General features: G+C 41.5%; 1 protein-coding gene across 14 annotated transcripts in view; it reads left to right on the top strand.

The window, feature by feature from the left end:
* LOC126175207 (oocyte zinc finger protein XlCOF6.1-like) overlaps window positions 1–17692 on the top strand; it is a 78629-nt gene that overhangs the window by 30484 nt on the left and 30453 nt on the right. The window contains exons 1-2 of one of the 14 annotated variants that reach the window (XM_049921817.1): window positions 557–1158; window positions 1256–1454. The exons of 6 other annotated variants lie outside the window; for them this stretch is intronic. In XM_049921817.1, coding sequence (XP_049777774.1) covers window positions 1094–1158; window positions 1256–1454 — 264 coding nt within the window. In that variant the 5' untranslated portion in view covers window positions 557–1093. Of the gene's footprint in view, window positions 1–556; window positions 1159–1255; window positions 1455–3935; window positions 4081–17692 lie in introns of those variants that run through there. 7 more of the 14 variants (XM_049921829.1, XM_049921821.1, XM_049921822.1 and 4 more) reach the window with 7 other exon arrangements.

Genomic DNA, 17692 nt, shown 5'->3' on the forward strand with positions numbered 1-17692 from the left:
TATTTCAAATGTTTCCGGCAACGTATACTATTTTACTTAAAGGTTGCAGTGTTTTGCAACTACTATGGCAAAAAGAGACCATGACAGTAACTTTCAGTTCCTTGCCTTCAGATAGTGGGTAATTGGGAAGGAACTGAATATGTAATAAGTGCAAGTATAAATGTGCTAAGAATGTAGAGTAAGAAAAATAACAGTACTTTTACAAAATTCTTGAGCACATTCACGATAACTCACCACACTCTAGGTACAGTTTCACTAATCTTGGCCAGTGGTATTCAGAGAGAGTACATTAAATGTGTGTAACTGTCACCTGTTGCCAAAAATTGAAGGGTTAAAAGATGTTGTTCTGCTGGTGATACTGCAGCTCTAAAATTTCTCTCTTTACGTTGAATATGTAGGGCTACTAGCCCCAAGAGTTAGTCAGTCAGCCCACATGTGATTCTGAAAAAAATTCTTGAAACCTTGCCTGTCTTCAACGTTGAGCACCTCCAGTACAGAATTAAAAGTTTCGTGAGTTTCTCATTGCAACAAAAATTTTCTGGACCACAAAATCATTTGTTAGGTTGATTTTCGTGGCAAGAATTGTAGCACAAATTGCTGATGCATCTTCAGTCAGAATCCATTTCCGTTGCTTTTCTCTAACAAAAAATCGAAACACCGAATGTGTGTTTATAATAATTTAAAACTGTTGTCAACATTTTCCAACAGTTGTTTGCCAGACCCACAACAGTTGCAAATTTGCCAAACTTAAACAGTTGTAGCCCATGTTTTTGTTTGTTGGAGTTTGTTATCGGTGTGAAAATACCTTTTATTTCCACGCGATCAGCAACGGATCACTGCGATTGTACCGCAAACGTGCGATCTACGAAGCGATCGGTCGCCCTTGGAACACGCATGCGAAGGATCGCTGCGATCGGTCGCTCGTGTGTGAGACCCAAGGAGGTTAGAATCTGAGGATGACGACCAAGAAGCCCCTTGCAAGATGCCGTAAACGTGAAGCCAGCACCGCCATTTGTTTGCGCTCAAAACATTGCCAGTAGCGTGTTTGTATTGATGTGTTGTTCATTGAAATATTAACGTAAACGTGGGAAAAATGGTTACATGTGTTGCGTCCGGATGCACAAACAGAAGCGGAAAGTCAGCTGTTACTTTCCACAGGTAAATGCTGCAGCTAAACTAAAACTTAAGCTCACAATAGGGAGCGTTTCAATTATTTTACTCATTACCTTCGATCTTTTATGTTCGCGATACATAGTTTCCCGAAGGACAGCGCAAGGAAAAGCTTATGGATCAAGGCATTGCGACGAATAGACTGGAAACCAACCAAACACAGTAGAATATGTTCAGTCCACTTCCGAGAAGCAGACATTGATCGAACGTCTTTATCAAATGTTCGCATTAGATGCGGCGCCGTGCCATGTATTTTCTTATCCTTTCCGTCGTACATGCAGAACGTAAGTTGCACTAGATGTTTCTTAATGATTATAGTGTGTAAGTGCATGATATGTATTCTTATAAGTTGAAGACGCCGTGGTTTTGACAACTTGTGTGAACGCTCCCCGTTTATTTTCGCCTAGTAGTTTAAATTTAAGACAATCCAGTGAGTGAATATTGTTAGCAAGAAGAAATCATGTATTTCAAATGGACAACATATGAATTCATATTTCGTGCACATGATTGTTGTGCTCCGTGTTAATTATTGTGATGGAAAGTCTTGGTGCTTCAACATAAAGTGATTGCAACACGTATGCACGCGAAATTGATAAGGTGCATCTTTCAAAAGTGGTATGGATTGGCATGCTTTTCTTAACTTTGTAGGCTATATGAAGCTGCCCAAAAAATCTTTTCAGAATTACTTGTCATGCATGTTGTGATGACTAGTAGAGGCAAATATATTTTATATCAAAATAATTGGGTTAATGTGATTGATCAAATTTTTATTTAGGAGTTTATTCATGTGATACATATACATCTGCTAATGCCTTCAGAAACTGCCTGACAGTGCTAAATTCTGCTGGATGGTTCTAGTTAGAGATTTATTTCTCAAATTAGCTATACAGAGCAGTTCTGGATGCTTTACATATTCCCATCTCTTGCCATATGACGGTACATCCAGCATTGTCTAAGGTGATCATTTTTGGTATTCCAAGTATTATGGTATTAGGGGAGGCATAATGGTGCTCGGATGTACTGAGCTCCAAATCTTGGAACATAGGGGTTTTTTCAGTGGTGCATTTGGTCGAGACTTTGTTTTGTGTGTATTACAATGTGTGAATTGTTGAACTTCGTTGAGGAGGAGCTGTTGGAGTGAGAAGATATTTGGCAGATGGGCTGGTCTGTCCTGCCCCCCCCCCCCCCCCCGCCCTCTCCCTTTCATAAATCCCTTAGATCATGTGTGAGATGCATTGGGGTGACATATTGCAGCACACCCACATGCCCCAATGATTATCCAACAGTTGTCAAACTCAAATATGGAGGAATGGAATGCCCTACCACAAGAACTTGCTAACCTAGTGGCCAGTGTAGGGCCACATTGCAGAGCATGCATTGCCATGTGTGGTGATCACACAGTCTATTAAGAACCATGTCACACCATTTGTAATGTTCATGGGACCATCATAAATCATGGTTACTTCAGTGGAATTATTGAGGGATGACTTGGTCACTTTGAAGAGAAGTGGTCCAGTGTGTGACAGTATGTAAAAAACCACAGTAGTCTGTGATCACAAGTATTTGTTTTATTCATTGAATTATTTAATCATAATGATCATCTTCAGATTGATTTAAAAAGAATGTACATATTTATGAATGATAGTGTTATGATAAGTTAACAAACATTCAAGTAGTAGTGTGATTCACATTGTTTGAGTAGGAACTGATGTACATACATCTGTCCTTCCTTTATTTATCAAAAGAGGCATATAAAACATATTGACATTGGCACATGGTATAGAAATCTGATGTAAAATTATGGGAAATGCCTATAGCTACAGTGCAAACAGTTTAGAGGGCATCATCATTAGGTGACGCTGACCATAAGCAGTGTTTACAGTTGCATGTTACAAAGTCAAGGATACAATCTTGAACATTTGGTGTGAAACAAAAAAAAGATCAGTTAAGGTGTAATTAAAAAAGAATTAGATTTATACACCAGTCCCCTGTAAAATATTAGTTAAAATGCAATTAAACTAGAACTAGAGCTTAAACGTGTGTCCACAGTAAAATGTTGTTTAAAATTCTAAATATTTGACATCCCAAATAGATTTCTGCAATGTGTGGGGTCAGCTGGGTAATTGCAAACTACTAGAGAGACATTGGGTGTAATTGCAGAAAACATTGTTTTCAACCTTTGCATGTTATTTTGACATAACTTCCCTCTCTCTTTTATTGTTGAATTCTGTTAATTGTTGAGCTTTTTACTTTGAGTCTAGCAGCTCCGTATTTTGAAAGGAAAAAGTATTTTTTCCTTTATTTATAGATAAGATACACACATTTCTGTTTTATTAAATTATTTTATTGTTCCAATGAGACTGCAACAGTGAAATTCCTTAATTTCATGTAAATAACATCCATTGGACTTTTACATTTACCCACTAAAAAATTACAAAGTGAGGTAAATGGGTACCAATACTGAGTGGAGATTGCAAACCAGTATGATGATATTCATATCGGGTTTTGAAAAATGCCAAGGAAATACATAAAAAAGCGTCCAAATTGCAGTCACACTGTAAATGATGTGTCAACAGCTGTGCATGATGTTATAAAATTAAAACATTAAGCAAAAGCAGCTTATAGTGTCCCAAAGTGTCACATACTACTGAATTGAAGGGTGGAGTCTAAATTTTTCTGTGTCCAGAACTAAAGACTAAAAGGAAGAGATTAAATATAAACCTTTACACAGGATTTGCTTAATTTTATTCTGATTTCTTCTTTAGGTTGGAGGATAACACTGGATGAATGAAGCCTTGAGCATCCTCAAGCTCTCCCTCCACACGTTGAAGCTACATTGGCCAGTTTAATTGCTCATGCAGAAATGGGGGCTCTTGTGGAAGCCTCTGAATGGGGTCTGTGCTGGGTTAGGTAGGGAATCTACAACTGTTTTGGCCTGCATTGCTGTAGATGCACTCACTTTGTACCATTGATCATACACTGAGGTGACAAAAGTCATGAGATAGCAATATGTGCACTTACAGCTGGTGATAGTACCGCATACACAATGTATAAAATGGCAGTGCTATGATGGAGCCATCAACTGTACTCAGATGAGTCATTTGAACAGGTTTCCTTTGTGATTATGGCTGTGCAATGGGAATTAACAGACTTTAAATGTGAAATGGTGGTTGGAGCTAGACACAGGGGACATTCTGTTTTGGACATTGTTAGGGAATTCAGTATTCTGAGATCCACAGTGTAGCGAGTGTGCAGAGAGTACCAAATTTCAGGCTTTACCTCTCACCGCTGAAATGCAGTGACTGATGGCCTTCACGTAAAGACCATGAGCAATTGCATTTACATAGAGTTGTCAGTTGTAACAGACAAACAACAATTTGTGTGAAATAACTTCAGATTTCAATCTGGGGCATAGGATGTTTGTATTGGCTAGTACAGTGTGGCTAATATCATATTAATGTGCTATGGCGGCATATGACAGGTGAGAGTACCTTTGCTAACAGGACAACATTGCCTGCAGCACCTCTCCTGGGCCCTAGATAACTGTAAAACTGTGGCCTGGCCAGGTGACTCCTGATTTCAGCTTGAAAGAGCTGGTGTTAGGGCTCACTGTGAAAGCTGGTGGTGGCTCCGTAATGGTATGGTCTGTGGTTACGTGGAATGGCCTGGGTCTTGTGGTCTAACTGAACAAACCGAGACCATTTACAGCCATGCAAGGACTTGATGTTCCCAAACAACAGAAATTTTATGGATGATGCTGCACCATGTCACCAGGCCACAATTGTTCGTGACTGGTTTGAAAAACATTATGGCCAGGAGAATTATTTGACCACCAATATTGCTCAACATTAATTCCATTGAATGTTTATAGGACTTGATTAGGAGGTCAGTTTGTGCGCAAAATCCTGCACTGGCAACACTTCCCCAATTATGAGCAACTATAGAGGCAGCGTGGCTCAATATTTCTGCAAGTGTCTTCCATTGACTTTCAGCTATAGAGGCAGTGTGGCTCAATATTTCTGCAAGCGGCTTCCATCGACTTTTTGAGTCCATGTCACATCGAATCGCTGCACTACGCCATGCAAAAGGAACTCTTAACTCTGAAATGATATTAAGAGGTATGGGATGACTTTTGTGACCTCAATGTGTGTAAGAATGGTGCAGTTCAGAGTTGGACTTTGTCTAATACCTAACCAGGGAGACTGTAAACTGCTTCAACAAAGCAGTGGATGGAGGAACCAAGGTTTTGTCAATGGTTCACTACGTCTTTTATCCAACACGTACAAAAATATCGTAAAAATCCCCAATTACCCTGTCAGAGTGTCATTTTGATGTTTGATGGGCAGGCTAGCCATGTCAGTTTACAATTAATGGAAATGTGTGTACAGAATAACATTCATTTAGTGTGCTGGTGAGTCATTTACCTGGTAGACTACAAGCTCGCGACAGATTTGTGTTTGACCCTGTTAAAATCACATGGGGAGAAAAGCTTAGCCGTATATTTTTTTGTTTATTTGTTCTGTTTGTGTGTACTGACTAGGAATATGTTACCCTGTTGCCTCATTTTTAATGTCGTTTGATAAATTATTTTAAAAATTGCTAATTTTGGAATTTTTAATAAATTGCTTTCAAAAATTGCTAATTTTGGAATTTTTATCACATGTTGGTTGTGGTAATTGTAAACACTGAAACTTCCTGGCAGATGAAAACTGTGTGCTGGACCGAGACTTGAGACCTTTGCCTCCCGAGTTCAAGTCTCGGTCCGGCGCACAGTTTTAATCTGCCAGGAAGTTTCATATCAGCGCACACTCCGCTGCAGAGTGAAAATCTCATTCTGGAAATTGTAAACACTAATTGTTCAGGAAAATGTTCATAAGTTGTAGAACAGCATTGGTTTACAGTTAACCCTGCTGGCAAATCCAAATCTAGTCCACACTTTGAGATTGCAATTTCCATTTACTCTGAACACAATGGGGTAAATGTGAACTTACTACGATGTCATGTGAAGAGACCAAGAGCAGATTTTGTATTTCAAGGTATTATGTCTTAAAATTGCAAAAATAATTCACTTAAATTCAGCAAGCTAGCACTTACTTGAATCATCATAACTTCACAAAATCGTTCCCAATTACCCCACCAGAACTGACAATACACAGTAAAGTTAACCGACAGCAGTTGAGAAAACATGAAAAAGCAGCAGGCACATGATTCCACGAAACCCGAGCCAAGAAAGCAAGGGCAGCACAGTGCCAGTGTGAAAACAGGTAGACAGAGCCTCATCATTATGACATGCAAGATCTGTAACTGCCTATCATACAGTGAAAAATTTCTGTATGGTGTACGTTCGTTTGGTTCAATAGAAGTTTTGTGGGGTGGCATTTCTTATTCCTGTAGCCATATTTCTTCCAAAAGCTTCTATAGGCAGGCCCTAAAAGCTGTATGTGTGACTTACATGTTGACAGTTGATGTTGGTTTCAGTACACTTGCATTCAGTCAGGTGTTGTTCAAATGCAGTTTTGTTCTGTAGATATGTGTATTCCCTGAACCTAATACAAAAATTCCTAACTGTGTGTCCAATATAAAACTTCTCACAATTTGTGTGACGTATTTTGTGGACTCCATAATTTGAAAATTTGTTAGATTTGTCAGCTAACTTGTCTAAGCTGCACTTTCAGAGAATAGTTTATTTGTAAACTGCATCTGACATTTGTGTTCTTCAGTTGCTTCTCTAGCTGTTGAGATACTCTTCAGTAGTGTGTCATCAGGCAAAATTTTTTATTACTTTTCATTGCTTCCTGTGCTCCCTTGCTTTTTTTAATTTTTTATTTTATTATATTGATGCATGGCTGTTTGTTGTAATATGTGTAGTTCTTTACGTGTTTTTTGCCTGTCTAATGGCAAGCAAATAATCTGATCAATCATGGGAGTAAAATAAGACTATTTTGCACCACCCTGGTGTTAAAGAAAATTTTGGGAAGCGTAGGACAAAACCATGCACTGAAGATATTAGTCATTTGCAATAACTCTTAGCATCACCAAGATGTCTTCCACATACCATTCATCATGTATGTATGTATGTATGTATGTATGTATTAAACTGGGGACCTAGAAACGATGGAGAGGCTTTGTCCCGCCGTAGCCCTCAGTGGTTCACAACCCAACAACAGGCCACAGTAGTCCACCCACCCCACATCGAACCCAGGTTTACTGCGCAGTTCAGCATAATGGGAGAGGTAACTGGGTGATTGTAAGGAGGAGGCTGGGGCAGAGATGGAGAGCAGGGTACGGGTGTGGGACAGTAAAGTGCTGCAGGGAGCGTGCATGGAGGAGGTGGAGAGTAGTGCAGCTAGGTGCAATTTGTGGAGGGCAAGGGGGGGGGGGGGGGAGGGGCTAGATGGGTGAGGACAACGACTAATGAATGTTTAGGCCAGGAGGGTTACAGGACATATTGCAGGAAGAGTTCCCACCTGCGCAATTCAGAAAATCTCGTGTTGGTGGGAAGGATCTAGATGGTGCAGGCTGTGAAGCAGTCATTAAAATGAAGAATGTTGTGTTGGGCGGCATGCTCAGCAACAGGATGGTCCAGTTATTTCTTGGCCACAGTTTGTCAGTGGCCATTCATGTGGATAGCTGGGTTGTTGGTTGTCTTGTCCACGTAGAATGCAGCACACAGCTTGCAGCTAAGCCTGTAGATCACATAACTGGTTTCACAGGTAGCCCAGCCTTTGATGGGGTAGGTGATGTTTGTGACCCAACTGGGATAGGTGGTGGTGGTGGTGGTGGTGGTGGTGGTGGGAGGATGTGTGGGACAGCTCTTGCATCTATGTCATATTACAGGGATGTGAGCCATGAAGCAAGGATTGGGAGCAGGGATTGTGTAGGGATGGATGAGGATACTGTGTAGTTGTGGTGGGCAGCAGAATCTCTCTGTGGGAGGGGTGGGAAGGATAGTGGGTACAACATTTCTCATTTCAGGGCACAACAAGAGAAGTCGAAACCCTGATGGAGAATATAATTCAGTTGCTCCAGTCTTGGGTGGTACTGAGTCACAAGGGGAAAATTCCTCCATGGCTGGTCTCACCAGACTTTGGGAGGTGTTGGGTAACTAGAAAGGTAAAACCTGTTTTTGTACAAGGTTGGGAGAGTAATTACGGTCTCTGAAGGCCTCAGTGAGACCCTCGATATATTTCGAGAGGCAACGGTGTTTTGGGATGCCAAAGGGGTGTTGTTGGTTGAATTCATGGAACGTGGTACGACCATTAATCAAGACGTGTACTGTGAAACAATAAAAAAGTTACGACGGGCTATACAGAACAAACGCCGTGGTATGCTGACTTCCGGTATCGTTTTTTTGCACGATAACACCCGTCCTCACTCTGCTCGCAGAACAACGGCCCTTCTTGAGTCCTTCAAGTGGGACGTTATCAACCATCCACCTTACAGCCCAGACCTGGCGCCAAGTGATTATCACCTCTTCATGCATTTGAAGAAATGGCTCGGGTCACAGCGGTTTGATGACGACGAAGAGCTCAAAGATGCGGTCACGGGCTGGCTCCAGGCACAAGCGGGTGATTTTTATGCAGAAGGAATTTCAAAGCTTGTGAAGAGATACGATAAGTGCCTCAATCGCTATGGAGACTATGTAGAAAAATAGTGCAAAGATGTAGTTGTAAGATGTATATATTAAAATATTTTTATTTAACTTGGTGTATTTTTTTAAATCAACCGGAGGTTACTTTCTGAACGGCCCTCGTAGTTCTGCAAAACCATATCAATCAGGCTCAAACCTCCTTGCATACCTTCTGTCCATCCGTAAAATTCTCCATCTATGCAGTCCCAAATTCCTGGAACCCGTAACATACATTGGAACTCTCGCCGTCCAGTATCTGGAGCAACATGCACAATGCCACCTCAAAAAAACTTGAACTGTAACCAAATCAACAGAGATATTTGTGGAAGATTTTTGTACACAGTGATGTACACAGTGAACACATCTAAAATGACATGACTGTGCTGCAAAACAACAATCAGCTTTTTTCTGAGAACAAAACTCCACTAATTTGGAATGAAGCCATTGTTATGTGTGATTTTGCTGAAAATTATTTTTTCGTGCCTCAAGATGGAACCCAAGGGTTCCATTGGAGTAATTCCATGGCCACAGTGCATTGTAAGACAAAACATCAGAATAAAGAAAAAAATATTCTTAGCTACAGAATTTTTTTTTTATCTGAGATAGTTTGGCTCGCAATACAGCATTCTTATATGTGTTCCAAAAATAACTTATTAGAGTTCGTGAAATTTGATTTTTTTTTTTTTTTTTTTTTTTTTCTAATTTGAACAAAATTTATTACTTCAGTGATGGCTCAGCTGCATAATATAAGAATCTAAAAAACTTGTCTAACTTACATCTTCATGTTGATGATTTTGAAAGAATTGAGGTAAAATGGGATTTTTATGCTGCTTCACATGGAAAGAGAGTGCTTGATGGTGCTGGCGACACAATAAAAAAGCTTACAGGCAAAGCTAGTTTGCAAAACCCTATTGGTAACAAAATATTAAATCCTGTTCAAGTTTATGAAGTATAGCAGTCGCAGGAGCTCAGAAGTATCAATAATTCATTCCTTTAAGCAAAGCCAAAGTTAAAGCAAAAGTTATTTCTTGTTTTAAAGACTATGATGTTCATAAAATTCATGTGTTTATGCTTCCTTATGAACCAGCACCTTGTTTTTTGTACCCAAGAAGACCAGATAAATTAACTCTTAATTAATTTCATACTTTGTAATTTATACCCCACAATTACCACGTTAACATACAGACTATCAAATGAAGAGATGCTAAAAGCCTCAGATTATTTTGCAAAAGACCGTCCTGTTATATCGATACTTGTTGAAGGTAATAGAAAGTTTCTGATTGTAAAGCACTGTAAACAATTCATTGTAAATAGTAACATCATCGTGTTGTTGTGGTCTTCAGTCCTGAGACTGGTTTGATGCAGCTCTCCATGCTACTCTATCCTGTGCAAGCTTCTTCATCTCCCAGTACTTACTACAACCTACATCCTTCAGAATCTGCTTAGTGTATTCATCTCTTGGTCTCCCTCTACGATTTTTACCCTCCACACTCTCCAATGCTAAATTTGTGATCCCTTGATGCCTCAGAACATGTCCTACCAACTGGTTCCTTTATCTTGTCAAGTTGTGCCACAAACTCCTCTTCTCCCCAATTCTATTCAATACCTCCTCATTAGTTATGTGATCTACCCACCTAATCTTCAGCATTCTTCTGTAGCACCACATGCCGCGTGGGATTAGCCGAGCGGTCTAAGGCGCTGCAGTCATGGACTGTACAGCTGGTCCCGGCGGAGGTTCGAGTCCTCCCTCGGGCATGGGTGTGTGTGTGTGTTTGTCCTTAGGATAATTTAGGTTAAGTAGTGTGTTAGCTTAGGGACTGATGACCTTAGCAGTTAAGTCCCATAAGATTAAAAAAGAAAAAGAAGAAGAAGAAAAAAATGTAGCACCACATTTCGGAATCTTCTATTCTCTTCTTGTCCAAACTATTTATCATCCATGTTTCACTTCCATACATGGCTACACTCCATACAAATACTTTCAGAAACGACTTCCTGGCACTCAAATCTATACTCAATGTTAACAAATTTCTCTTCTTCAGAAACGCTTTCCTTGCCATTGACAGTCTAAATTTTATATCCTCTCTACTTCGACCATCATCAGTTATTTTGCTTCCCAAATAGCAAAACTCCTTTACTACTTTAAGCGTCTCATTTCCTCATCTAATTCCCTCAGCATCAACCGACTTATTCCGACTACATTCCATTATCCTCGTTTTGCTTTTGTTGATGTTCATCTTATACCCTCCTTTCAAGACACTGTCCATTCCGTTCAACTGCTCTTCCTGTCATCGGCGAACCTCAACGTTTTTATTTCTTCTCCATGGATTTTAATACCTACTCCGAATTTTTCTTTTGTTTTCTTTAATGCTTGCTCAATATACAGATTGAATAACATCGGGGAGAGGCTACAACCCTGTCTCACTCCCTTCCCAACCACTGCTTCCCTTTCATGTCCCTCGACTCTTATAACTGCCATCTGGTTTCTGTACAAATTGTAAATAGCCTTTTGCTCCCTGTATTTTACCCCTGCCACCTTTAGAATTTGAAAGAGAGTATTCCAGTCAACATTGTCTAAAGCTTTCTGTAAGTCTACAAATGCTAGAAACGCAGGTTTGCCTTTCCTTAATGTTTCTTCCAAGATAAGTCGTAAGGTCAGTATTGCCTCACATGTTCCAACATTTCTATGGAATCTAAACTGATCTTCCCCGAGGTCGGCTTCACCAGTTTTTCCATTCGTCTGTAAAAAATTCGTGTTAGTATTTTGCAGCTGTGACTTATTAAACTGAGTTTGGTAATTTTTGCATCTGTCAACACCTGCTTTCTTTGGGATTGGAATTATTATATTCTTCTTGAAGTCTGAGGGTATTTCGCCTGTCATCATTGATTAATTAGTGACTTTAATTAATGTTAATTTGTTTGTTAAATAAGGTACAATTAATTAAATTATTCATAGTCTGTATCGAGCATGTGTTGATATGATGTATGTTCAAACATTTTTGTAGTTAACATGGAAAAGCCAGTTCTGACTTTAAATTCAATTGTTTGATTCTAATGCTGCAATAAATTGTCTTTAAATGAGACTAACAATTGATTTGACACCATTATGTGTTTCTTGCCAATTAATATTTCCAAGGCACAAGTCTATAGACTGCGTGGTGGATGCTGTGTTTACCAGAAAAATAAAATTTATTTTAACATGTTCCCACCAGAATACCATCTTGTAATTTAGCAGACACGTAAAAAAAATTGTATATTAGTAACATATAAATTTTTTCAATACTATGCATGCCCTGTTGTACACCCTTTTTAATCCGAGCACTTTATTCGTTGTCTTCCATTATCATTCCCTCTTGGTTCTTGTATGTTTTGTGTATTACCTGTTTTTCGTAATAACTTGCCCATGTTGTTCTTAGATTTTTGAATGCGTTGCACCATCTTCATTGCCGAACACTTTTTCTAGGTCAATGATTGCTGTGAGCATGTCTTGATTTTCTTCAATCTTGCTTACAAGTCCAATGTGGGAACTGCCTCTCTGATCCCTTTACCTTTTCTAAAGCCAAACTGATCATCATCATCTAACTGATCCTCAGGTTTCTTTCCATTCTTCTGTATATGAGGCACCTAGTATCAAAACTGGTAAAGTCACAAAATTTACAAAGATGAGTTAGTATTACTGATTTAAAGTAGAAGTACATTATTATAATGTGAAACAGGAATATGCATCAAAATCAGCTGTCTCTTCATGTTGCAGAGCACTGAATTCATGTTCATGCAACAGAATGGGCCAAGACTATCAGGCACTGAATTCATAATCGGCCTTGGCAAGGAATGAGCAACAATCTTAATGTGTTAACATTTCTGTCTGGAATCTTGGGTTGCTAGTTTATGCAACAATATGACCATATCATTAAGCAAAAGAATTCCTTATACGTTGTTCTTTGAAGCCTTAATATTTTATTTTTATGTTGGCAACACAAGTCTTTTGCACTACCTTTTGTATACACAGGCTTTTTATTGTAATTGGCACATAGAAAATTCTATTTCCTGTGTGCTTGTATTTTGTCATTATTGTGTAATGTAATGTGTATATTATTCTGAAGGGTGAACTGAAAAATAGTGTTCCACTCCATTTGCTACATAATGAAAACATCAGTAAATGAAACCCCAGAGCAAATGCAAGAAAGCCGCGTGGGATTAGCCAAGCGGTCTAAGGCACTGCAATCATGGACTGTGCTGGTGGTCCCGGCGGAGGTTAGAGTCCTCCCTCGAGCATGGGTGTGTGTGTGTGTGTGTGTTTGTCCTTAGTATAATTTAGGTTAAGTAGTGTGTAATCTTAGGGACTGATGACCTTAGCAGTTAAGTCCCACAAGATTTCACACACATTTTTTGAAATGCAAGAAAGAGAACGAGAAACACAGCAAAGTAGAAATCGCAGCAACGAAAGCAAGAGTAGTCAGAATAAGAATTCCTGCATAAACATTTCGACCTAACATGGGAAGATCTTCGGACATAGTAGTTTTATGAAATACTAATATCAACTGTTGAAGCTGCTTGCACTGCTATAAGAGTTCCAACACAGTCTCCAAAGTCCGCCTCAATGGTTCATGTGAAATGGCTGATATTGTAAAATAAATGAAAGAAATTTCTGACTCTCCACAACTGTAAAAATACCACCACCAGTGATTAAAGGTGGAAGTGATGGTCTTTACGCATGACATAAATGGAGTCATAACTACAAATGGAATGCCCCAGGGGATGTCCGTGATAGCCTCATACTACAAGCTGTTTCTCCAGAGTATTCTGCACCATACTGTCCTGATATGAGCTTAACAGATTTGATTTGCTACCCAAATTGAAGCAGCAACTCCGTGAAAAATGTTTTGATACAATTGATGAAGCGTACAGTTAGGTGACCTAAGTAATCATTTAGCTCAACAATGAAGGTGCCCTATCCAGAATACAGAAGTTGCCAAAATGTTGGGAAGCCGCATGAGCAAGAATGAAGGCCTACAAAGATTTTTTGTAAAATAAATTATTTTCTTCAATTCTATCTTACCACGTGCAGAACTTTAGAAGTGATTCTCATATTAAAGCATTAAGGATGTAACTATGGAAGAAAAACATTTGTGCCAATCATTGTTTTGTCTGTGGAGGCTTTTCATCCATGTTGAAAAACAAGCCTTCAGTGCTGTGGCTAATTTTGATATTAGAGGTTTCATCATTGGATGCATGGACTGTTAAGCTGATTTGTGCTAGTTTTTGCACTTACCGGTCCCTGCTATCTTTGGAATTTTGTGGATATTTTTCCAAAAGTTTGATAGTATGTTGCTGGTCTGATAGCTTCTACACACCAATTTGAATAGTAATTTGGTTGCCAGTTCCCAAGTGATTTTAGAAATTCTGATGGAATAGTATCCGTTCCTTCTGCCTTATTTGTTCTCAAGTCTTCCAGAGCTCTTTTAAATTCTGATTCTAATACTGGATCTCCATCTCTTCCCTGTCAACTTCTGTTTCTTCTTCTGTCAAGTATCAGACAAGTCGTCCTCCTCGTAGATGCCTTCATTGCATTCTTTCCACCTATCTGCTCTCTCGTCTGCATGTAATAGTGGATTCCCATTGCACTGTTAATGTTACCACCCTTGATCTTAATTTCACCAAAAGTTATTCTGACTTTTCTGTTGCTGACTCAGGGCTCCCAACTACCATTTTCTTCAGATTTCTTCACACCTTTCCTGCAGCCATGTCGCCTTGGCTGTCCTGAATTTGCTATTTGTCGGGGCCATCCACAAAGTAACAGACATTTTGAAATAAAAAAAATTAACACTATGGAAAAACCAAATTTTATTTTATACATTTAGAGGTACACTCTATAGCCATTTTTCTACATAATCGTCATTCAGGTTGAGGCACTTATCACACCATGGCACAACATTTTCAGTAGCATCACTTAGAAATCTGCAGCCTGTGATTTATACTGGCACGCAGTTAGGTTTCAGTATATAAAGTGCTTTGTAGTGTGCCATGTCTTCATTGCTGGGAAGAGGTGGTCATCCCTCGGCACCAAATCTGGGCTGTATTGTGGTTGATCAAACACGTTCCCATTAAAAACCCTTTAGGAGCTCATGGGTATGCTTGGCATTGCATGGATGCGAGTTGTGAAAAAACAACACTTTTGCACTAAGTTTTCTCCAACGCTTGTTTTGTATTGCCTGTCTTAACTTTTTCAGTGTATGTTCAAAGATATCAATGAGAATCACTCCTTTAAGAGTCCCAAAAACACAATAGACATGATCTTTCTTGTTAGCAGTGTTTGCGAACACTTCCTTGGTTTCTTTGGTGAATTTGTGTGTCCCCATTCCATTGAGTGCCTTTTTTGTTTCACAGTTGACATGCTTCACCCAGGTCTTGCCCCAGTTAAGACATAATCAGTAACTTTGTTACCATTTTTCTCATAATGTTAAAGGAAGGTCAGTGGCCTTCCATTATGATTCTGGGAACCCATGTGGCACAAAATTTGTCCCCCTGCGGGTTCGGGGGTTAGAATAGGCCCGCGGTATTCCTGCCTGTCGTAAGAGGCGACTAAAAGGAGTCTCACATGTTTCGGCCTTATGTGATGGTCCCCTCTTGGGTTTGACCTCCATCTTTCTAAATTATTCCGAAGAGCGAGCCAATTGGGGAAGGGCGCCTTACATGGTGCACTGTATCCGTCGTGCATTGAGACCTTTAGCCGGCTTTTTCGTCGTTGCAATGGTGTCCCGCTCGTTTTCCATCTCTTGGGCGAGGATACGTCCCTGTGTGCGATTCCCACGCTGCACTCTGCAGTGTTTCTTTTAACTGCGACGACGCCCTTGAACAGTTTTGCACCTAAGATCCAGCACGGTAGCCAGTCCGTTGTGGTGGGGCCGCCATGTACCCTCTTGGTTGTAGCCCCCTGACAACACAGGGATCGCTCTACTGATGCCTGCGCCGTTAACTCCCCACGTATGCCAAGGAGTAGATGCCTATCCTCCTGGGGTATCAGGACTCCCGGCAACGGCCATCCTGCCAGGTGGCTATTGCTGCGGCTGGGTGGCGCCCGTGGGGAGGGCCCTTGGTCGGAGTAGGTGGCATCAGGGCAGATGACCCGCAATGAAGCGTGGTACATCATCTCTCGCTGGCGGCCAGCCGCCAGCAGTCTCTAAGCGTTCTCGGGCTCACTTTAATGCTGAAAAGTACAATCCGAAAACGTTCCCCTCTCTGGCCACGCCGTGGGAGGAGCGTAAGTCTCAGGATGGAGGTAATAGTTATTCGCCCCGATTTTTAGTTTGTACGAGAGCCGATGGGGAGTCTTTTCTCTCTACAAAGCCTCAGTTCTTCGTCGAGCATTTAGAGGACAAGTTTGGGGAGGTGGAGGGCTTGTCAAAAATGCGCTCTGGATCGGTCCTGATCCAAACGGCATCCTCTGCCCAGTCACGACGGTTGCTTGCTTGTGACAAGCTGGGGGATGTTGCTGTTACGATCACGCCGCATAAGAGTTTAAATATGGTTCAGGGAGTTATTTACCATAAGGACCTTCTTTTGCAGTCTGATGACGAGCTGCGCGCCAACTTAGAGCGCAGGGGTGTACATTTCGTCCGGCGCGTTCATCGGGGTCCGAAGGAAAATCAGATAGCTACCGGTGCCTTCATCTTGGCCTTCGAGGGTGATACGTTACCGGAAAAGGTCAAGGTGTTGGTCTACCGATGTGACTTCAGGCCCTATATTCCTCCCCCGATGCGGTGCTTCAAGTGCTGGAAGTTCGGCCATATGTCCTCCCGCTGCACTTCCAGCCTCACATGTCGAGATTGCGGCCGCCCGTCTCATCCCGATACTGCATGTGCCCCGCCTCCCATCTGTGTCAACTGCGGGGAGCACCATTCACCTTGCTCGCCTGACTGCCAAGTCTTTCAGAAAGAGCGCAAAATTATGAAATATAAGACCCTGGACCGGCTGACCTATACTGAGGCCAAAAGGAAATATGACAGACTCCATCCTGTGAGAATTACATCTTCTTATGCAGCTGCTACGACAACTGTGCTCGCTCCATCAGTTTCGAGACTTCCAGCCAGCTCGATAAGCAGTAAGACTCCTCCTGCCCCCTTGCGTGTGGGGGGCTCTACCCAACCGGTTGCTCCTGCACCACCTACCTCAGGAGCAACCTCCTCCCACCCGTCGGGGACGTCCGTCCCCGCTTCTCAGCCGGAGAAGCGTCTAACTTCTTCGGCTACTCTCGCCCGTAAGTGTTCCCTTGGGACCCTCCCTTCCCAGGGTTCCACCAGCGGGAAGGATGACTGCCGCCAGTGGCATAAGTCCTCACCAGCGGCCGGGCGTAGGGCTTCGCGATCCTCCTCTGTCCCAGAGACTGAATCGGTGAAGCCTTCCCAGCCGGTGCAACCCAAGGTTCAGCGAGAGAAGTCCAAGAGAAAGACCTCTAAGGCCAAAGAACTTGCGGTGGCGCCAACCCCACCGCACCTTTCGCGCTCTGCGTCTGCGGATGCAGTCGAGATTCTAGCGTCCGCTGAGGACCTTGATCTCGCTGGTCCCTCAGACGCCATGGATGCCTCTCGTACGGGTACTGAATCGGTGGCAGTGAGTGAACAAGCGGCGTAAATTGCCTTCCCAGTCCTTTCACGCCTTTCTCAGCCATGGACAATATCATCCTCCAGTGGAACTGCGGCGGTTTTTTCCACCATCTAGCTGAGCTCCAACAACTTGTCAGCCTTCACCCTTTCTTCTGCATTGCTCTTCAGGAAACTTGGTTTCCAGCAATGCGTACCCCCGCCCTCCGTGGCTATCGGGGTTATTATAAGAACCGGGCAGCATATGAAAGGGTGTCGGGTGGCGTCTGCCTCTATGTCCTTCACACTCTGCACA

This window comes from Schistocerca cancellata, chromosome 3 (genome assembly GCF_023864275.1).
Source record: "Schistocerca cancellata isolate TAMUIC-IGC-003103 chromosome 3, iqSchCanc2.1, whole genome shotgun sequence".
Classification (NCBI taxonomy): Eukaryota; Metazoa; Arthropoda; class Insecta; order Orthoptera; family Acrididae; genus Schistocerca; species Schistocerca cancellata.